The sequence below is a fragment of the Drosophila montana genome, unplaced genomic scaffold (assembly GCF_035044405.1).
Source record: "Drosophila montana isolate Dmon_TW-CO22-7 unplaced genomic scaffold, ASM3504440v1 contig_3833_1, whole genome shotgun sequence".
Lineage (NCBI taxonomy): Eukaryota > Metazoa > Arthropoda > Insecta > Diptera > Drosophilidae > Drosophila > Drosophila montana.
The window spans coordinates 1,831,876-1,853,662 of NW_026998704.1; the positions used below are offsets into that span (position 1 = coordinate 1,831,876).

At 40.0% G+C, this 21,787-nt stretch overlaps 5 protein-coding genes across 5 annotated transcripts; 4 read left to right on the forward strand and 1 right to left on the reverse strand.

Annotated features, from left to right (window-relative positions):
• Positions 1-6,655: 6,655 nt before the first annotated feature.
• tpr (tracheal-prostasin) lies at positions 6,656-7,923 on the forward strand. Its single transcript, XM_064695923.1, has 2 exons — positions 6,656-7,465; positions 7,526-7,923. Exons 1-2 carry the CDS (start codon positions 6,656-6,658, stop codon positions 7,841-7,843), a joined length of 1,128 nt encoding a protein of 375 aa, XP_064551993.1. The 3' UTR covers positions 7,844-7,923.
• A 225-nt stretch (positions 7,924-8,148) lies between these two features.
• Positions 8,149-9,562, forward strand: LOC135437884 (trypsin-1). Its single transcript, XM_064695965.1, has one exon. It carries the CDS (start codon positions 8,273-8,275, stop codon positions 9,560-9,562), a length of 1,290 nt encoding a protein of 429 aa, XP_064552035.1. The 5' UTR covers positions 8,149-8,272.
• Positions 9,563-9,661: 99 nt separating this feature from the next.
• LOC135437885 (protein cutoff-like) lies at positions 9,662-11,159 on the forward strand. The gene is made up of 4 exons (XM_064695967.1): positions 9,662-10,399; positions 10,463-10,592; positions 10,648-10,870; positions 10,924-11,159. Exons 1-4 carry the CDS (start codon positions 9,853-9,855, stop codon positions 11,131-11,133), a joined length of 1,110 nt encoding a protein of 369 aa, XP_064552037.1. The 5' UTR covers positions 9,662-9,852; the 3' UTR covers positions 11,134-11,159.
• Positions 11,160-12,432: 1,273 nt separating this feature from the next.
• LOC135437819 (uncharacterized) lies at positions 12,433-12,914 on the reverse strand. The gene is made up of 2 exons (XM_064695890.1): positions 12,700-12,914; positions 12,433-12,644 (listed from the first exon to the last, which is right to left on the reverse strand). Exons 1-2 carry the CDS (start codon positions 12,823-12,825, stop codon positions 12,519-12,521), a joined length of 252 nt encoding a protein of 83 aa, XP_064551960.1. The 5' UTR covers positions 12,826-12,914; the 3' UTR covers positions 12,433-12,518.
• Positions 12,915-19,093: 6,179 nt separating this feature from the next.
• Loxl2 (Lysyl oxidase-like 2) lies at positions 19,094-21,248 on the forward strand. Its single transcript, XM_064695803.1, has 4 exons — positions 19,094-19,483; positions 19,637-20,582; positions 20,644-20,801; positions 20,858-21,248. Exons 1-4 carry the CDS (start codon positions 19,303-19,305, stop codon positions 21,073-21,075), a joined length of 1,503 nt encoding a protein of 500 aa, XP_064551873.1. The 5' UTR covers positions 19,094-19,302; the 3' UTR covers positions 21,076-21,248.
• Positions 21,249-21,787: the final 539 nt, after the last annotated feature.

A 21,787-nucleotide genomic window follows, 5' to 3' on the forward strand; every position in this document is an offset into this window, starting at 1 on the left:
TGGGCACTGTCAGGCATGGCAAGGAATTTGAAAGTGATGTCTGCCAGACCGAATTGTCAAAACAATTAATCATTGATGAAGAAAATGTACATGCAGCAACCATACCAGCAGTACGAGCGACCCCACCAGCCACAGCAACCACAACAGCAGCAACAGCCGCTTGGCTGAATTTTGCATATTTGCACCAAATGTCATTAGTTTTCCTGTTTGCCGACAGTTGTCCATTTGTCTTATGCTATTTACCCAAATGGTCATTGCACTCCAAATTGTAATCCATTTAGCATTAACAAAATATCACATAATTGTTTTAACTAGCTTTATTGAAATCCAAGTAGCAACAGCATTAAAATTGTAATTGCGTTCCGTATGCACGAGAAATAACGCCTCCAGAGAAATTACATTGTAATTTGGACTAAGACAAGCAGCTGAAGCATCCTTTAAGGGCCGCATTGTCAGAGGCAAAGGAATGATTAATATGCAACATTAATTTATTTAATTGCCTTCATTAGCCAGATATTTTCGACTGTCTGAAAATTACAAAGTGCAGCACGAAACTAGGTCGTTGCAAATCACTAAATGTGTTCCTAAATTGTGTATAGTCTCTATTGGTTTCTGATTAGGCTGTAAAAAGAAACTTCCTTTTAATATTTATTTAGATATTTATAGCTTTTAAATGGTGAGAGTTATCGAAAAAAAAATAAGAAATGTGTTCTGGACATAATATTTCCAAGTATAAGTTATACAATTTAATACAGTTGTTATAGTTGTTGAGATTTAAGAGGTCTTACAGATGGATATAATAAAATTTGCGAATGGTTTGTTTTATTCCTAAGGGCAATGCAAAATTATATAAACGAATGTTTGATATTCGTTCTTATTGATAAAGCCGGCCTTTTTTTGATAAGCATACATATTTCTAGATCATTTAACGTGTTTCCAATCACTTCTTAGTTTAAAAAGCACAACAACTAAAAACTAGAGATAAGCACCGATTGCTTATAGTCCTCTTCCCAAATAAAAAGTAAGGAACGAGTCCGCCAATCAAATAGCTGTTCCAATTAGCCACGTAACTTTAGAGCCATTTGACAGCCGACTCGAAGCCCAGAGCCCCCGAGCGTTACACGCTTAGCCACTTTAAACGCTTGTTGACGACCATAAAAATCGAAATTCAGAGCAACAAAAACCCGATGAAAAAAATCAATTCGAACACAAAAAGCGAAGCGCTCAAGTTGCGTGGAAAATGTTAATAGAGTGGGGGGATTCTGAACAGAAACATTATGGACCACATAAAATAGAGGTTTGTGACTGTTTTTTGCTCTTGTTACTGGCCAAATGTCAGTCGATTGTCACGAATTGAACGCGAAAGCAGAGCGTAAAATTCGAATTCAATGCTGAAGACAGGTGATTGGAATTTCTTCGCGTTTCGCTTGTCTAGTCGTGCTCTTGCTATCCGATGGGGCATTTTATGCCTCATAAAGACTCATTATATCCATGGAAATTGTATTGTGGACACAACGGCAAACTGGCGTTATACGATTCCGAAAATTGTTATAAAAATTTTGACTATCGATATTTAATTGGCCAAGAGTAAGTAATAAAATTCCCTCTGATCTAAGCAAGCGCTGATCATTAGTATACTAAGTATCAGCTACTTATCAGCTAAAATAAATTATGTAAATAAATGCGAATACTTATTTGTTTTTATTTAAATATAAAGAATTGAAGCTGTCTTTAAATTGTAATATAATATATTAGCTATTTCTGGAGTAGCTTTAGCTTGAAACAATTTAAAAATATCGTGTGATAGTTTGTAAAATGTTGCACTTGTTTATATTTATTAAAGAGATAATATAATTAAATATATAAAAAAAGCACACAATAAAACCTTGTGTAATAGTTGTTTTACATTCTTGTATATCCGGTATGCGCCTTTTGTTGGCTTGAAAAGTTTATTAAATAATTTATTTTATGCTTTGCATGCATGGTCCATGCAAATTTCATTAAAAACTGATTTCCTACGAAAATTCAATCAACAAAAGTCGCCATGCAAAAATCCAAAAAAAATAAAAAATTTATAAATAAAAACAAAAAACAGAAACAACATCAAACCATAGAGGAATAAATTGTTACTGAACAGCAAACTGGTTAAAAGGCGAAAAGTGCAAACCGCAATTAATTAAATCCGCAGTTAATTTTATTGTCAGCGGAAGTGGCAGCGGCAAAATAACGCAAATGAAATTATCGACGATGACGGGCATGAAAAAAATTTGTCATCCTTTCTGGAAAATATATACGGCCTTTTCACAAACCATTTTAAATCTACTGAGAAAGCACCAACAAGCTTTATCGTATTTCGTTATTGTAATTGCATTTTTCGGATTTTTTTTTTAAATTCTTTTAAAAATGAACAATGTGATTAATAGTGAGAAGTGTTATACAATGACCTAGTTTGGTGTTATTCAAATGAATACATATATCCTTCGAGCCAGCTGAATAAATATTTATGCCATCCAAAGGTCGCTAATATTAGCATAAGGAATATAAGCACAAGGCTTATAAATATCTGTAAGTAAGTAAGTAACGAACTAACGTGGATAGTTATGGAGGGATACTTTTCGAAAATGTATTTTCTTTTAACTAATATATGTATTGGTTATAAACTTATGACTTTGGCAGGAAATTTAAATTAAATTTGCAATTTTATGTTTTAGTCATGTGTAAATTTACTAGTTGTAGATAACTGTATAATAATAAATTCATATCCATTTGGAGGGAGTGTCAGCGGAGGTAGCTTGCGGTGCCGTCGAGGAACAATAAACATTTTAGTCAATTCCATTGGTTGGAATTGAATTGAGATGGAATGCCCCAGACTTGGATTCCAATACACCAACTGGGGACAGGTCATTAAAAAGGGAGACAACTAGGTGTTGTCATTCAAAATGGGCATTTATTGTTTTTTAATACTTTACTTTTAAATGCTTGTAAGAAAGTAATTCGACACTGATGAATTATTTGCACTATTATAAATAAATTTTACCGATTGTTGTGAATAATTTCTAACACTTTTATGCATATATTTTCTTTTGATCCGCATCGGTTTTTACAGACCGTAATTAATTTATTATAGGTCTTGCGTGAGGCACTCTGGTTGCATGCTACCTTCCACTTCAGAGTTGCATGCAAATTATTGCAAGTTGAGCATGTCCCAAAATTGTATCCTCCAGCTGCAAGTACAACTCATAATCGACAAAATTCGCGTGCTGGCTCTCAACTTACAAGCGCTACAAGTTTTGCTGCAAAACTCAAAACTTTTCCACAGCCTTCTGGACTCGGTGGCAAGTTAGAGGCTTGGCGCGTTGCATGCCAAACGAAGTTGCAGCCTGTTCTTTGACCTTCATGGTAGTTTGGCCTCCGCTCCCGGCTGTCCGGGGAAACGGCTGCATTATTATTACGGAGCTTGTTGAAGTAGCAACATGTTCTTGCGTGTCCTTTGATGCATATTTGAGTCAGGTGTGGAAATTCTTTTTGTGGCATTCATGTCTTCTGGTTTCCTTATTTATGAATGTATCACTTTGAGCAGACATTGCTGCTGCATTCAAAGCGTGCTCAATGGTTGTTCTTTTTCAATTTTCGGCATATTCTATTTATTAACATCGGCATGCACATTTAATTCTTAACTCTAACGAAATACAAGCTTCTGCCGCTGACCACACTCGAGTCCTTTGGGCTACCGCACACCTTTCACCAAAATGCCAAAGAGCGCATTGGCTTAATTTGTATGAATGCCGAAATGCAAAGTGCCAGAAAAAAATGTATATATATATTTGTGTGTGTATATATAAATATATACACAACTGAAAGCGCAAATGGAATAACTAATTAAATTTTTGACTGCAAATGAACAAAGTTGCCTGCACCACCGCAAAGCTGCGAAAGGAGCAGACAGACTATTCTGGCAGTTAACTGTTAACTGCCAGCTACCAACTGCCAGTTTAATTAACTTGGCTTATAAAATTTTATGCTAGCTCGCAGTGCGCATAGCAAAACATTATCTATGCGATGTAATAGTTGGCCATAAAGGTTGTCTATGCAAATATGTTGCAATATCTCTGTTGCCACTCAATTGCCGTTGGCTTTAATGGAAACTTCCCCCTTACCGCTTTGAGGGTTGCTATCCTCCCGCACTGCGCGCATAAATCAAGAGTGAAATTTTTACACGCGCCAAACTGTCTGTGAAAATTTCATTTCCATGTACCGCGACATGTACATTTCCCAACTTTTCAGCTACCCGGCTTACCGACTCTTGCCCTGAAAAGGCGAAATTGAAGGGTCACAGCAACACGTTTTTAATTGTTTTTTGAGGTTTTTCGGACAATATTCAAAGGGAGTAATTTAAATTCCAGTTTGTAGCCCGCGGCGGTATTTTTGACTGGATCCTTTGCTGCAGACAGCTCTCAAACATGCATGGAAATGTGGCGTTTTTTTCAGCTTTTAAAAATTTAAATATTATGAAAACATGTTTTGATAATACAAATAATATAGCCAACGTTTATTTATTGCTAAAAATAATTAAATTAGCTTTAGAAAAAGTTGCAAAGCTCAGGTACTCACTAAATATCGCTCTAATTGCTGGCCCGCAGCTAATTTAATGCCTTTTCCCTAGTAGCATCTAATGTGCATTTTACAAAGCCTATTAACATATTTGCCAGCGTGTTTAGCAGCTAAACCCTGTCCATGCTCTGCCCACCAATCAGCCAGGGTGAGGGTCCGATGTCGGACTTTGTTGGTGGTCACGTTTCGAAGTCCATAACGAGACAGCCTTGCATAATTGCGCCGCCAAGTGCAGGTCCGCAGTTCTACTACCTCCTCGCATAAATAACCCAACAGACACACACATACACACACTAAACACTCCCATTTAAATATATATGTATGGGTTATATGTTGTTTGGCTTTTTGTCTAGCATGGCTATTATGCAAATAGTACTTTGTTTTAACTGCGGTTGGGCTGATGGCTGTGGCTATGGCTGAGACTGAAGCTGAGCCCGACATAAGTTCGTCATCAGCATTGCTAACTGACTCGACTCTCCACTCTGGGCAGCCCTTGGCCGCATTACGCGGACAATTAATATGCCAAGTGTTATGTGTGCGCATATTAATGACTTTTTCCAGTGGCCGGGCCCCATTTCGCCCAGCTGCATCTGCATCTGACTTGTGCCGAGCTCATCTGTCAACTGTGGCCATCTATCAATAAACGTTCAACTGCCCGACTAAACGGCGCAGGCGCAACTGCCCTCCCCCACACACAAAACACACACAAATCCATTAAATTTATAGTCGGGGGCTGGCTACTTGAGCCATGCCCAGATATATGACTCACTGTTTAGCCAGACACGCGCAGTTTCAGCGTTGTTTGGCCAACATTAATCTGTACAACAATTGTTGTACACAGAACAAAAAGTCATGACTGCTTAACGAGAATGTGGCACTGCTATGGTTCTTAAAAAAGAGATTTTCACCTCTCAAGTGCACATAAAGTTTTACGAGCATTTATACCAAAGTATTAGGGCCCTCTATTCCTTGTAGTTCTGCTCCTTCACAATTTCTAAGCAGTAATAAAAAGTATCAAAATTAAACTATTTGCCTCCTTAAATTGAGTCATCTGTTGGCTAACCCTACTTTATCATAACCCACTAAAATACACAGAAACTCCTCTAAAGAGACTGTACGCGCAGCCAGCAGTGTATTGACCAGGCCAGCCACGTAAATGGTGTAAATGTAAACAGTTAAGTAGTGTTGGTAGTCGCTCCACGACTAAAACAAAAATTTCCAGCACTGTAAAGCCCAAAGCACACAAATACAGAAACAGTCTGCTATACAAAACAAACTGCACACATGCACAAAAAACTCAATAAAATAAATCAAAAGAAAGTAAAATTACGACGCGTCGTTCAATCGAACTGCGAATATACAGCATATAAAAACTTTATTTCAATAAAATCACAAGCGAGAAAAACTTTCGCTACTTCAGTGGCAAAAACAAAAAAATATATTCATATATAAAAAAGCAGAGAATTTTTGTATTCGGCAAAGCGAAGCTTAAATACGCTTTTTATAACAAAAACCTGTTCCTCTATCAAATAGACAGGTATTTAATATACAGGTATGTAAAACATTACTTATTATTAACATAATGCAGACTACCGATCTAGAGGAATTTTATAATTTTTATTTAAGTTGTTATATTAAACTTTTTTATTTGAATTGTTTTTTTTATTTTATAAATTCAGAAACTGATAAGCTGTAAGTTATATGTAGCTACCTGTCGTCAGGGTATAAGAAAGGCGTTGAATGGAATTCGTTCAGTTTTGATGTTGTGCTGGGTGAAGTATTATTATCATGGTCAAGCCGGCGGAGCCTACGCATGCGCAGAATACAAAAAGACGCACACACGCATGAGTGTGGAGATTGGCAAAGTGGACGTGCCACAGGCCAGAACCACTTTTTTTCTGCCGGTTGCTTGTCATGTGAATTTGGGTGAAATGTTTGTCGCTGGCTTTCAAATTCGTAGCTGACTTTTCAGTTTGCAACGAGCCACACGAGTTGGTGGTGTCGCCTAAGCGTAGAGAAAGCCACCGCACAAACTTTTTGTGAAATGTCTTGGAGCTGCCTGCCGATCTGCGTGCTGCTGCTGCTGCTGCTGCTCGGATCAGCTGCATCTCAGCAGTACAACACGTCAGCAGATCCCTCGGCGGGCACAACGCCAGCATCGCCACTGCTGAAGCAGTCCCAGAATACGTTTGTACAATGGGTTCTATCTTTGTTGCCGCAGCGCCCCGGCTCTGCCCCAGAAACGGCCACAGTGGCCACACTGAGCAGCTCGGCGACAGCGCCCACTGAGATGCCAGCCGTTGTGACCTCAACAACCACAACCGCGGCCCCGTCCACAACCCGAAAAGCGACAACACCGGCACCTCCGACCTTAAGCCCGCCTCGGAACTGCAGCGATTGCGTCTGCGGAGTTGCCAACATTCAGAAGCGCATTGTAGGCGGCCAGGAGACGGAGGTGCATCAGTATCCCTGGGTCGGCATGTTGCTCTATGGCGGACGCTTCTATTGTGCCGGCTCTCTGCTCAACGATCAGTTCCTGCTGACTGCCTCGCACTGCGTCTATGGGTTCCGCAAGGAGCGAATTTCTGTGCGTTTACTGGAGCACGATCGCAAGATGTCGCATCTGCAAAAGATTGATCGGAAAGTAGCGGAGGTCATCACGCATCCAAAGTACAACGCACGCAACTACGATAACGACATTGCCATCATCAAGCTGGATGAGCCTGTGGAGTTCAATGAGCTGCTGCATCCAGTTTGCATGCCCACGCCAGGGCGCAGTTTCAAGGGCGAAATAGGAATTGTCACTGGCTGGGGTGCGCTTAAAGTGGGTGGCCCCACCTCTGACACACTTCAGGTAAGAAGCAGCGGCTGATTAGTGAGTCCATAGGCAGTATCTACAACAGATTTCTTACAGGAGGTTCAGGTGCCCATTTTAGCGCAAGACGAGTGCCGCAAGAGTCGTTATGGCAACAAGATCACAGACAATATGCTGTGTGGTGGCTACGATGACGGCGGCAAAGATTCCTGCCAGGGCGACAGCGGCGGTCCCCTACACATCGTGCCGAACGGCACGCGCGAATATCAAATTGCCGGCGTCGTATCTTGGGGCGAGGGCTGCGCCAAGGCTGGCTATCCAGGCGTATATGCGCGAGTGAATCGCTACGGCACCTGGATCAAAAACCTCACTAAGCAAGCCTGTCTTTGCCATGCAGAGACCAAGAAGATCAAGTAATTTGTACAGACTTCAGCATTCGTAGTAGTAGTAGTAATGCCCAATAATACACTTGCAGATGGGTTAGTACTTATTTAAAACAGTTCTCAGCAGCCTTAAAATCAACATTAAAGTTGTTTTCAAAGTTTCGCTATAGCTACAGTTGGACGAAATCCAAGTTTTTATATTTTCGAAAACTTTTATTTTTTCGTGAAACCTCGGCTGAAAAATTTAATAGCACTTGAAAGTTTAGTTTTTTTAATAAAAAAAAACTAGTTCCTTTCATTAATATATGTTGAGCATATTATTCCAAAAAATTATCAAAATTCACCTAAATTAAATAAAATTGTTAGAAAATGCTTCTGCAAGTGTATTAAAGACTTCGACTATTCGAAGATATTTATATGCCTTTTTCCTTATTTGTAAAATAAAATAAAAATAAAAAAACGAATGAAAAACAGCAGCAAAGTGGTCTTAGAGATTCAGCATTCCAATCAGTACAATGGCAATAACCTTTGGTGGGTCCGGTTTGGTGGCTGGTCTAGCCAGTTCTGCAGCCGGTTGAGGTTCAGGTTCAGTTGCAGGGTTCTTCTAGCTTGGCTTCTTGCTGCCAGTGGCAAGGATGCGCCAATTCAGTTGCCAATTGCCAGTTGGCCAGAAGAGTTCGTTACAGAAATGAGATACATTTACTTGCTGTCACTGCTGGGCCTCACCCTGGCCACGCCCAGTCTGCGCAGCGCCTCAGAGCCAGCCAAGATTCTGGAGACTCTAAGCAATTTGCGACAGAACAGCTTTCTTGACTGGATCGTCTCCATAATAGGCCCGGAGTACGCAGACACTAGTGTGCCCGCCAAGCGGGAGTGTCCAGCCTGTGCTTGCGGCAACATCAATACCCGTCATCGCATCGTAGGTGGCCAGGAGACAGAGGTGCATGAGTATCCGTGGATGGCCATGCTCATGTGGTTTGGCAGCTTCTATTGTGGTGCCTCTCTGGTTAACGACCAGTACGCCGTCACGGCGGCTCACTGCGTCAATGGCTTCTACCATCGCCTGATCACTGTGCGCCTCTTAGAGCACAATCGCCAGGACAGCAACGTGAAAATTGTGGACAGGCGTGTGGCTCGCGTCCTTGTGCACCCCAGCTATAGCACACAGAACTTCGACAGCGACATTGCCCTGATTCGCTTCAATGAGCCAGTGCGTCTTGGTATTGACATGCATCCCGTTTGCCTGCCCACGCCCACGGAAACGTTTGCTGGCCAAACAGCCGTGGTAACGGGTTGGGGTGCGCTCAGTGAGGGTGGACCCATATCCGATACCCTGCAGGAGGTGGAGGTGCCTATACTGTCACAGGAAGAGTGCCGCGACACCAACTACGGCACAGATAGGATAACCGACAACATGATTTGTGCCGGTTACGTGGAGCAGGGCGGCAAGGACTCCTGCCAGGGCGACAGCGGTGGACCCATGCATGTCATTGGCGCCAGACAAACCTATCAACTGGCGGGCATTGTGTCATGGGGCGAGGGCTGCGCCAAGCCGCGATCACCCGGAGTTTACACGCGCGTAAGCAATTTCAACGAATGGATTGAAGCAAACACTCGCGGTTCATGCGCCTGCAGCCAGGAGGAGGAGGCGGCCACGCCTGAAGCTGTCAACAGCACTACACAGCAGCCAGAGATGGCCACAGCTAAGACCAGTCAAGGTCCAGAAGTGCCGGAGGCCGATCTTCTTGCTTAAAATTTGATGTAGAAGAAAATGTATTTCGAATAAAGGCAATGCCCACAATATGTTTGAGAACCTTCCTTTTGTAATCGTATAAATTTAATGACACACTTTTCTATCAATTTGCAATACTATTAAATTACGTTTGTTAACGACTGTCCAACACTGGCGTTTGACGTTTCAATGGGTTCTTAAGGAAAATTTCGTCGCAGCACTTCCTATTCCCGTTTAAGAACTTGATTATATTTGGGCGCAGTCTTTATTTAAAAGCTGTATTCAATGAAGTTAGCTTCACAGGACTTATCATGGACGCCCGCATTCAAGTTATTTTTAAGATTGATGAATATATGAAACAATATAAGAAGCAATATAAAAAAAATTGCAAAGCCCTTACGCTAGAGCCTAAAGTAATTGGTTGCTTCAGTGTGAGCAGCGAGCGCTTCTATAGTTCCGATACAAATGAACTGAAGTTTCTTGTAATACCCGGCCCGGGTCTTTTTCCCTTGAATCTTAATAAGCAACTTGTTTCGCCTGATAAACACCAGCATCATGCTGAGTATTTGGATAACATGTTGTACTTTATCAGAGACCATCCTGATAAAATGGTCAAAATGTCTACGGGTCTTGGTTCTGTAGTGCAGGCGGACATTGTTACTCAGCACGAATTGTTGCAAACCTTGATGCGTACGCCCTACATGAGTCGGGATTGGAGAATACTAGGAACCAAGTACCGAAATACCATTTACTTGTGCTTGGCCAAGCCAACCAATTCGGGAAGGACTCCGGCGGATTTGCAGAAGGAGCGAGCTTGCCAAATGATGGAGACAAAGCTGAAGCGATTTCTATATTCAGGTGGAACTAACAGAAGCTAAATAGATATACATATATATAGTTTACTCATTGATTAATTTACAGACGCACCTGATAGTCTATCCTCATTAAGATCTGATGGCGGCGAGTTCCATGGTGTGTTCAGGTGCAGCATAGGCGGACTCTCTGTGGTCTATGGATCTGCAATGGGTGCGCACTGTAACAAACGAATACAGTGAGTATGTACTTATATTAGCCATAAGTTAATTTCCATGCCTGTATTTTCACAGAGCCTTAAACAAAAATTCGAGCAGATTTGCGGAATGTAAGGTAATTCTACCACATTCGGATACCCAAAGCTCGATCTCCAAACCAGACCCAGAAGAAGCTTTAATGTGGTGGTCAGACTGCTATTTGAAGGGTGTTAAGGAAATTTACGTAGCTCGTCCCCAGCCTTCTGGACACGTCCAAAACCTTACCACCTGCTCGCTGACTTCACTAATCAGCGATAATGTGAGTAGTTAAAATATAAATTTTCTTTGCTTATCTGTTCTTTTCACCTGCAGATCAACAATTGGTCGTGTGACATGTGCATTGAATTTATGCATTATACTCTGCAACAGATTTGCACTGCAATGCAATTAGAGAATCCCAATTCGGTTTACCACTTCAATTATGTCTCGAATCCAGGCGTTCTTATGTTTGACGTAAATGAGAACCGCAATGAGAACACTTTTATATCTGATTGGTTTCGCTTCACACTGGATAATCCCTAATATACGATTATATATAAGTGATAAAACAAAAATTCTTTATTTTGCAATGCTCGCACAAATTGTGCAAGCTGCTGCTTGAACTGGACCCAATCCAGTTTTTTTTCAGCAGTTTCAGATCCACATTATCAGGTGTTGGCTACAATGGACCAACTCGCACAGGCCACAAAAAACCTGACCCTCAGGTGACTCAGTTGTTATTGTTCTCTCGCTTGTTAACTGGCATCTCGAGCCGCTTCAATTTCCGTCTGTAATCTGCTTGTTTTTTAACTTTGCCCCCGAGGCATTGAACAATTTTTCTGGACGAAATTGGCACTAAATCAAAACAACAAGAATTACGCCAACAAAAAAGGAACCAAAACTCCTACACAACGAGCGGGCATGTCCCATTGGGGTCCAGTTTGCCTTAGATACTAAAGCATTGATAAATAACTAAATAATAGAATAAACAGCGCAGAAGGTGCTAAAACATTAAAGGCGGCTTTTACGTGCCAGGCCCAAATAAAAGTGAGACCCATAATTCAAGGGCCTTAAAATTATGGACATCCTCGAGCGAAGTTAGTATTTTGTAGCAGAAACAGACATATTCATTTGAGCTTCATTATTATTTTCCATTTATGCCCTGCTCCTATTGTGAATGGATTAAAATAGGGTATATTGCCGTTGAGCAAATACTTGTAACAGGGAGACGAAGATATCTACGAAACTCTATCTGTCTTTCTATCTGAATCTGACAATCTTAAGAAACTATATATCCAAACAAGACTAAGATTTGAGTCTAGGTTCTTGAAGTATTAATTTTTGCCGCAGCAAAAAGGTTTCTTGACTTTTGTAAATTTTTCGGTATTTATAAAATTAATTTAATTAAATAATAGAATAAGTTGGGTTTTTAAATCAATATTGTATGGTAGGGCAAGTCAGCTGGATACAGGGTACCTCTTAGTCGGACACCTTTGATTAGAAAACTTGATTTTTTTTGCAGATTTTTCAAGTATTGCGCAAATTTGCTGCAATTGAGTGCATTTTGTGTTTAGCCGCCAGCGGGTTAAAAAAATTTATTGGGGCGTGAAATTGTTTGATTGAATATTAGTGCGGTGCCTTTATAAATTCTTGTTTCGTTTACTCTCTCGTTGGCTGGCTAAAGGGTCAAAGCCGACTTTTAAATTGCATCACGAGACGAAATATGCTTTGCTTTAAAAACCTAAATATCTCACGAGTATGTTTTGTTGGGCATTAGGCTTTAATTTGTCGTAAATTAATCCATTTTAAGTAAAAGAAAAGAAAATATAAAAACTACAATACTTAAGATTTGATTTAAACAGTATCTTGACAGGAAGTATATTTAATGCACAGTAATGACAAGCCAAGACAATGTATAACTCAATTCTTCAGGCAAATCCAATCATATGCAAGGCACCGCAAACGGTGTTAATTAGGGCAACCGTGGAAACCAAGGCCCCGATAAACATCTTCTCTGCCATGATCAGAACTACGTCAAGTATATTTGCTGCTGGCTAAGGAATCGATGGATTTCGGATCTAAGTTGTGTATATGTTGTATCGGATTTACCTCTATGAATGTTATGGTGAGGCTTAACGTCCGCTGAGCAATGACTACGCCGAGAGAGACACAAGTGATGAGGGCCATTAGCGTGACTATGGCCAAGGCTTCCACCAAGCGAACAGCGACGGGCATCCTCGACACATTAACAATCTGCAAATACTCTAAAATTTTAAAATTTCTGTTCGTAAGGTCTAAACGTAAGCAAAGTGACAGCTTAAAGCCAGATAATTTGTTAACTTTGGGGGAAATCAACTCGGAAAATATTTGAATAATTCGTTAAGAGGGTATATTGCAGAAAAATATGTCCAGGTTTTTTAACTTCCATTAAAGTCACAATTGCTCTAAGCTTTCTTGTTAAACCAATTTGTTCAACAAAGACGGATTTCGATTTTTTTAAAACTCATTTCGTTTTGCCCCTGCACGTGCGAGTAGATAAATAAGCCCACACTGTTTACCAACGGACTGCCACAGAAAAGCCACAAAACCGCCAACAAATTATAGTTTTCAATCGCTTTTTTTGCCATCCCATTCAAGGCATAAACATTTTTCAATATGCAATTCCAATTATCCTATGCAAATGCAATTTGTCTCGCTGCCGAGCAATTTGGATCCCTTCCCAGCAACAAAGCGGCCCGCTTACGCCCTAAACTAGGCCCATTTTGCCCGGCATTGATGTGTCTGCTGGCATAGATTGTTCTGAATTATGGCACTAAATGGCTAGACATGTTACATAATTCATTTAGTCTGAACCAGGGACATTTTCTATGGTAGTCAATAGGCAGTTGGTCTATGCCAGTATATTCAACCGATATGACAATGGTTTTTTTCGATCATTTTTGGTTAGATCTTTAACTCATATTTATTATGAAAAATTCAATTAGCAGCATACTGGCGAAAAGAGTAAAAAAAATTAATTGATTTTTATGTTTAGATTTTTTTGAATAATTTATTAAAGCATTTCCAGAGGCACTCCGGCGGCTATTGACTCAAGCAGCCAGCCGACTGACTCTGTCTAAGTTGAGTTTTATTAGCCAAGACGCAACACGGAGATTTTCCGGTTTCTGCTTTTGATTTCTTTTTTGCCAACTTCATAAAAATCCTAAAATAAATATTTGCCCACATAAGTTCAGGCGGCGTTCTCATCGCTGTCGCTGTTGCAGTCGCCGTCGCCGTCGTTGTTTTCGTCTGGAGACAGACGGCAAAATAAGCGGAAAGTTTTGTCGCAAATCCCCGGCACGGCCCAGCCGCAGGCATTCGATAGACAGAAAAGAGCAAAACGAAATTTAGCAAGAAAAAAACGGTTAGCTTTACAGAAGTTTAAATACTCTTGTAGAAATGCTGGTATTTGTCAAGACAATTTGAAAAACAAAAAAGATGCAACAGAAAGACGGACCTATGCGATTTTTTAATGAATCTATGGGAGATTATTTTGTATAGAAAAAGACAGAAAAACACGGCTTATAATGCTGCTGTTAATACTTATCAAGTATATACATATATACTCTGTGATGTCGAAGATGTGTACTTCTATGCGTTACATATTCCATAATAAATGCCATCTACTAGGATATAAAAATAGGGTAGAGTTTAAGGTGTCGAAAATGAAATACACTGAAAATACATTTTGCCATTTCTCATAAATTATTTTAAAAATCTTAAACATAGCTCTGACATACAAAGTCAATAAAATTGTTAAAATTACATAAACGTGGGTTTTGACTGTATCAATAAAATATTTAAATAAACTGAAAATCGATATTTGTGAATCACTTAAAGACAATTGGACAATCAAAATGATTGACATAGCATATTTCCCTGACTTTTCATAGTTCTATAAGTCCGTTTTATGTTAACCTTAACAAGGATACTAATAACAAGTACCTATTTTGTTCGTAATATTTAAGTCTCAAATCTGTATTTACCTGAAATTGTATATTGTATGTGTTGCCATAAAAACAATATTTGCACTGCAACATTGAAATTGTGTGGCCAATGGTGCACAATACCGGAAATGCCACCTGTTATTTGTGTACAATATCTTTATATTGGCATAAATATAAGTGCATACATATTTATATGGATGGGACTTTGGCATTGGCGTGCAACAGATTGACAGCTTGTCTGGAAGCTCATGCGTATTTAAACGCTTCAATAAATCGTTTTAACAAATTTAAACTTTTTAAAACATAACAATTTAATATTTTAAATATTTACAATTTAAACAACATTAAAATTCCCTTTTACATCTTAAATATCAGCATTTATTTACAGACATAGTTAAAAATGTATATATATGTATATATATTTATTAAATGTTTTCATTTATTGAATTATTGAACTTTAAAATTAAACTCCTTTAAATTATGGTTCTAATCTGTTTTAAATAATTTCAATAGATTATCAAAACCTCTGATTATAAATAGTTGACAAAACATAAACTAAATATCAAACTTGATTTTATTTCCTGCATTTAAATTCAGAAATAATATTGTCTTTGGGTTATATAAAAACTCACTTATATCTAAACATTCTGATTGTCATAGAATTAAAGCTTTAATAGAATTTCTACCGAAATGTTGATGAACTTTAATATTGCATTGCAAATAAATGTATACATATATCATAGACAATTTTCAATACTGCACTAAATTTAATTATCTACTTCAAATATTTTTTATCCGGAACCCGCTGCCATAAAAGGGAGAAAAACAAAATATGAAAATAAAGCTCATTAAAATTCGGAAAAAGAACCGATCCATTTCAATGTCCATTCTCTTTGGTTCCATTCGACGCTACTCTGGCTTGTTTTTATTCTTTTGATTTCATTATTGTTTTTATTGCTTCGTATTTTTGTGTGTCCAATTGACTGGGTTTGCCAAAGCAGAAGGCGCATTTTAATTTCATTATTTCATTTGGTGCCCCACCCCAGCAGAGCCCCTCCCAGTCCCGCATGTGGGGTACCCATCCCTATTTCCATTGAAATTCGCATAAAAGGGTATTAAAGCCTCTCGTTGATTGTAAACTTTTTGGCACATTTTCAAAGCTGAACACGCCTTGCTACATTTTTGCTGAGCTTATTTTTTCTGCTTTGCCTTTATATTACAAATTAATAAAAAAAAATTGTTTCGTATTTGAGCTAGCTACAAATTTGCGAGTTATTGCCACATCTTGTATTTTTTATGATTTCTGCTCAGCGTCTTCTCGGTTTGTCCTAATGAATCATGGTTATGTAGGCTATAATTTAGTTTTAATAGCACTTTGGTGACATTTATGCTGTCAGCGGCATACAATTTTATTAATGTTCAAATGAGCTCCCATACATGATATCATTATAAAGAGATATCACAGCTTTTAATGTCAGTTTTGGGGGCTTTGTGCAAATGAACTTATGGCCTCCTTGTGTGTGGTAACCGAGAGTTATGTACTTAAAAACGTGGCAGGCTGATTTTTAGGCATTTCGTGGACTGGTTGTTCAAGTATGAGAAATTGCTATGCTCTGCACCAAATAAGAAAAGTTCTAGCTTAATCGTCATATTGATTTATTATAATGAACATATAAAAAATATTAATGTGAATGCATATTTAATACGCAATTGCATTGAAAGACTTTGTATGAAAACAATAAAAAGATTATCAATGTCCAACAATAATTCTTACAGCGTATCTCATAGCTGAGCATTTTTGTGCTAAGTTTCAGCTTTTAATTGCAATCTTTATAGCACTTTTATTGGACTTCGTTACTTTTAATTTCTGGCAAAGAGTCGAGTTTGGCTCTTTAATGAGCCGCACGGCGACTGCAACACTAACCTAATCATCTGGCTCACTTAAGTAATAAAGCAATTTATCGCTTTTCAATATCCTTTAAGCAATTTTTGCCCTTTTACTTCCTATTATTGCACTTCCTACGCCAGGCCCTCGAGCACAGTGAATGAATAAGGAACCCACACAAATTATTTTCGCGCTGGTTTCATTTTTTTTACAGCTCCTCCGTCTTTGGAGGATGCTGCGGCTGTTGTTGGTGCTCTTTTAACTTGTCGCTCCGCTTCGCCAGCGGCACACGTTGCCATTTTTATGGCCTGAGCTTGGGCATAGTGATCGGGATCGGGGTTGGGTTCGGTATTTGGATTGGCATTGGGGTCGGGATTAAGACTGGGTCATATCCTGGGCCGCCTGCACGTTTTTGTACGCCGCCATTGGCGTGGCCAGACCAGTTTGATTTTAGTGTCTGGTAGAAACCAAGGGCCAGTAATGATTTTATTACAAGATTTTATATCGAATTTTATTACCTTTGTGCATGACGCTGCTGCTGATGTCGATGACCAAGCAGGAGGAAAGCGCAAGGATTGTGTTGTCGTTGTCCTTACGCCTTTGGCAACTGCCATTGGAATTTACGCACTCATAAAATTGCTCGCTTGAATTGTGTGGGAATTTCGAAGCAAAGTTTCTCGCAATGACCCCGGCCATCATAATTCAATATCATAAAACGTTTATCCAATTAATTTGGACTGGTAATATTTATAGTCACTTCGTGTAGCGATGCGCGTAGAAGTAGATCTTTAAGTTTGTCGTACCGCACTCGTGCTCTATATTTCGATTAATTTATGAAACATAATTTGTAGATAGATGTATCTGGTTAAATTCAGGGTCAAGGTAGCATGCGCCATATATGCTTTAAATACTCAATCCTTAAAATAAATTTGTATTTCTGGTACCCATAATAAATGAATCAAATACTGTCTGTTTGAACGAATACGTCGATTTCGGAAAGTTCGAATGAATTACGGCATCTGGATGCTCGGTACAGGGTATCCTCTAGTCACCTCTGGCTAGCGCATTCTTTTTTACGTATTTCTGTCATACTTAGGTTTCTTTATGAGACAAACTCGTATTGATCTTGAAAATGTATCCAACAGCTGTTTTTGAGCACGCTTCAATGGATTTGAATGATTAGATTTGCATGTCTCTCCCTCTCTCTCTTTTTCTCTTTTACTGCCTCTCTCTTTCTCTCCCTCTATACATTTATATATATATATATTGTATTCTGTAGTGCTCTCTTCCGCTGGCCTAACCTGGTTAGATTTCCAATTACGATTATGCTGGCGTTTTGCTAATAAGCACACCCTAACACACAGACAACCAACCTACAGGCAACTGACAACCGAGACAAATCCAAATGTCATTACCGCGTGTTTCTGTTGCTGTGTTTGTTGTGGCTGTTGTTGTTGTTACTGATATTTGTTTCAGTGTCAAGTTCAGTTCTCAATGTTGCATGTTGCCCATTTGCTGTTCGCGGCGTTTCAAATGGCTGCATGCCAAATATAATGGGTTTCCCTTGATGAGTTTGCCAGCTAGGCATGCAGATAGAGATAAACATAGCAACAATAACAACAACAACTAAAACTACAAGTTATTTTACATACATTTGCGTGTATGTTATAATGCGATGAGCTTTGTGCTCGGTGAATGAATTATGGCATAGTTTTCCATATTTTAGTTTTGTTGGTTTTCAGATTTTGCAATGACGAATGAAAATTGTTGAAGTGGGAGACATTGCATTGGGGGCATGCAGGCAGCCTCATTAAATGTTCGTCATATGTGGGAAATAGTTTATTATTGTTGCTATCCGAATATTACTGCTGTTGCATGCACGATATGGGTACAATCGATCGGTACAATAAACAAGTTTTAGTTTGTTTCCTTTAGTTTTGTTTATGGATCGACATTTGTTTAGTTAGCTTTTGGTATGCACTGCGATTTTTCTTAAGATACGTGAAAGTTAAAAGCAAATTTAATACGAAGCTTATGTTTACGTCAGTATTCAGTTTCAAGACTCTTTAAACCTTTAGCAGCGGCTGCCTTATTTCGTCCTACCTAATGTCATCATCTTTTTCTAACATCATTGGATTTGCAGTCCCTTTAAGATCGAGCCAAAAATATTCCGTACTCCTGACGAATGGCAAAAATCGATACCTAAGGTTAATTAGTAACTACTTTGAGGTTACAGTGTCCAAAACCCTCAAATCAAGAGGATTCTTTTTGACTGATTAAAGTTTTTTACACTTTGAGCAGTGTATTCCGCAATCGGTAGCAACCAACTGCAACATTCTTACATGAAAAAGCTTGCATGTTAAGACATTAGTATGTAATACATACGCCTCTCGAATATAAAAATCTGACTATTTGCTTATTGACAGTTGTCGGAATGGGATTGATATCTTTGCATTGAGAAACTAACACTTTTCTAGCCATACAGCTAATCTATTGACGGCACGAAATCTGTTTCAGAATGAGTGCGATTTATATGGCAATAGTCGCTCTCGATCTCCGCCCTTGTCCGTCAGCTGACGTCAGTTGAGCGTAGAGTGTTTTGAGCGAGCTTCTGAACCGCATCAGATACATGTGTAGATACATCTAAGTAGATGCCACCAGAGCGGGCCTGAGCATACCTGAAGTTCATAGTTAAATGATTTCATTTGCTATTTAATTTGCGTTTGAACCTTGCTGCGTATTCGGCTCAGTTTCAGTTCTCGAGCGCACGCCGACACAGGCAAATGCGACCAGCACACGCGAATAGCCGAGCATAATCCACTTGAACACCCATTTTATGATATGTTGGCCCTACGCGTTCTATGGTTAACTCTGATGGGCGGACATCTGGCCGCAGCGGTCGTACATCAATCGATTCAGGATGCGCGACAGGAGCAGCAGCAGCTCATACAGCGATACATCAAGACACTAAATAAGGAGGAAGGCGCAATTCGTCTAGTTGGAGGTGACGCAGAATACGAAGGTAGGAGATAATCAGGCTGGAATGCGGAAAACGGAGAGGATCCTTCCAAAACCGAAATAAACCAAAGTGAACATAGCGAACTAAAGAAATAGCTCGATTATTTCTGACAGTTTTTTTTATAAAGATTTCCATATACGCCTTCTACACTTCTAGGTAACATTGAGGTGCTGCACAACAGCAAATGGGGCGCCATTTGCGATGACGAATGGGACGCTGCTGAGGGTGAAATTGTGTGCCGCCAGCTTGGTTTTCTCGGGCTACGTCGCTACACCCACAGCGGCTACTTTGGACCCGCTCGACGCCGCTACTGGATGGACAATCTGTACTGCGAGGGCCACGAGCAGGAGCTGACCCAGTGCCACTTTGACGGCTGGGGTGTTAACGATTGTGAGCCCAGCGAAGCAGCTGGCGTTATATGCATTCCGCCGACAGAAGCGAAGATACCGCCGTTCTCAGCTTTAGCTGACGAACGTCAGCTGCCCAAATATCCCATACATCCAAGCTCACGCTTGTATGTTAGGCTACGTGGTGGTCGCTCCAGGAACGAAGGACGCGTCGAGGTGCGCATTGATGGGCAGCCCTGGGGCAGCATCTGTGCGGATGGCTGGTCCATGCTGGAGGCGAATGTGGTCTGTCGCCAGCTGAACCTGGGCTATGCTCGGGACGCCTTCCAAACGGACTATTTTGGCGGCGCCAATGTCTCCCGTCCCATGCTCAGTGGCACTGAGTGTTACGGCAACGAAACGGAGCTGGCGGATTGCCTGCACCACAATCATATCCGAGGCATTGTTAGCTGCCATGGAAGCAGACAGCATGTGGCTGCTGTGATTTGTGACTATCTATCGCCCGATTTGGTTGTGGATTATTACGAAATAGAGCAAACGGCTCACTTGGAGGATCGCCCCATGGTGTTGATGCAGTGCGCCATGGAGGAGAACTGTGTCTCCAACGAGGCCTACCAAATACAGCGAGACAATCCCAGCTGGCGATATCAAACGCGAAGATTGCTTAAGTTTACCGCAGCCGCAATCAATGCCGGCAATACCGACTTTAGGCCCTTCAAGGAGAAGAATCAGTGGGAGTGGCACATGTGTCACATGTAAGCCCGGAGATGAGCAGTATAAAATTTGTAATGCAAATTCGTTTCAATTGCTTTTCAGGCACTACCACAGCATGGAAGTGTTTGCGACCTTTGACATATTCGACTTACAGGGTCACAAGGTTGCACAGGGCCACAAGGCGTCCTTCTGCTTAGAGGACAGCAGTTGCCTGCCAGGCGTGTCCAAGAAATACAACTGCGCCAACTTTGGGGATCAAGGTAACACAAAAACCAAAGCATTAAAAATTAGCTAAAAATACAAATGTTTTTATTAGGAATCTCCGTTAACTGCTCTGATGTTTACCTGTACAATCTGGACTGCCAGTGGGTAGACATAACCGAACTGCCACGAGGCTCCTATATACTTAAGATTGCCATCAATCCAGAGTTCAAGGTGGCCGAGATGAGCTACGACAACAACGCTGCCATTTGTGACCTTTTCTACACCGAAAATTATGCGCGCGTTGACAACTGTCGTCTAGCAAGACCTTAGATCTGCCGAGCTTGGAATTTTGAACAGTGCCAAATATTATGATTAACCAAAGCGTCAAGCGTAAAGCGTAAATGTTTGTATTATACTACATACTGTTTTTACTGAAATAAAACTGCACATTTTAAGGTCGTCTTCTAAGTACATATACCAAATAATGAACTTGAGAATCAGTAGAGTGTAAACATGTCTGAGACATCAACGGCATTGTCATCGCCAGCGAAGCATTTATCAAGTGCCAATACCTGAGCTTTTATACATATCGTTGTCATCAAATATGGGTGTTGAACTGGAACTGAAGTGTTGTATTTGGTTATAGTTAATCTACTTGTTTGAGAGCTACTTTAACATATTAAGGCTTGAAACAAATATTAAGTTCAGCTCTACGTATAGATACATCATTTTTCTAAACATAAAAATTTGTTATAAGTAAGCTATATATTTACAGGCAAATTAGAGAACATAGATTACGAATTATGTCGAATATTTTTGCAAAGTATTTTAGTATAATCAGTACAACAAATGTTCACACTGTATCGCGATGTATAGCCCTTGATGCCTCGGAAAAAGCCCTTCAAGCCGCCCAGGGGGATTTGGCAGTAGACCTTCCCGACTTAACCCTAGTAAAATTGACGAGAAAAAACCAAGTTAATTATTCTCTATTCTAACGGATTTACGGTACGACTGTACATTATAATGTACATTATAACTTCAA

What these genes read in the sequence shown, in the direction of transcription:
- tpr (XM_064695923.1), top strand. Translation starts at nt 6,656, where the DNA reads ATGTCTTGGAGCTGCCTGCCGATCTGCGTGCTGCTGCTGCTGCTGCTG. An exon ending in CCACCTCTGACACACTTCAG is followed by an intron (nt 7,466 to 7,525) that starts GTAAGAAGCAGC and finishes GATTTCTTACAG; the next exon opens with GAGGTTCAGGTGCCCATTTT.
- LOC135437884 (XM_064695965.1), top strand. Translation starts at nt 8,273, where the DNA reads ATGAAAAACAGCAGCAAAGTGGTCTTAGAGATTCAGCATTCCAATCAG.
- LOC135437885 (XM_064695967.1), top strand. Translation starts at nt 9,853, where the DNA reads ATGGACGCCCGCATTCAAGTTATTTTTAAGATTGATGAATATATGAAA. An exon ending in GAAGCGATTTCTATATTCAG is followed by an intron (nt 10,400 to 10,462) that starts GTGGAACTAACA and finishes ATTAATTTACAG; the next exon opens with ACGCACCTGATAGTCTATCC. An exon ending in CTTCACTAATCAGCGATAAT is followed by an intron (nt 10,871 to 10,923) that starts GTGAGTAGTTAA and finishes TTTCACCTGCAG; the next exon opens with ATCAACAATTGGTCGTGTGA.
- LOC135437819 (XM_064695890.1), bottom strand. Translation starts at nt 12,825, where the DNA reads ATGCCCGTCGCTGTTCGCTTGGTGGAAGCCTTGGCCATAGTCACGCTA. An exon ending in TCACCATAACATTCATAGAG is followed by an intron (nt 12,645 to 12,699) that starts GTAAATCCGATA and finishes TCGATTCCTTAG; the next exon opens with CCAGCAGCAAATATACTTGA.
- Loxl2 (XM_064695803.1), top strand. Translation starts at nt 19,303, where the DNA reads ATGTTGGCCCTACGCGTTCTATGGTTAACTCTGATGGGCGGACATCTG. An exon ending in GAGTGGCACATGTGTCACAT is followed by an intron (nt 20,583 to 20,643) that starts GTAAGCCCGGAG and finishes ATTGCTTTTCAG; the next exon opens with GCACTACCACAGCATGGAAG. An exon ending in CGCCAACTTTGGGGATCAAG is followed by an intron (nt 20,802 to 20,857) that starts GTAACACAAAAA and finishes TGTTTTTATTAG; the next exon opens with GAATCTCCGTTAACTGCTCT.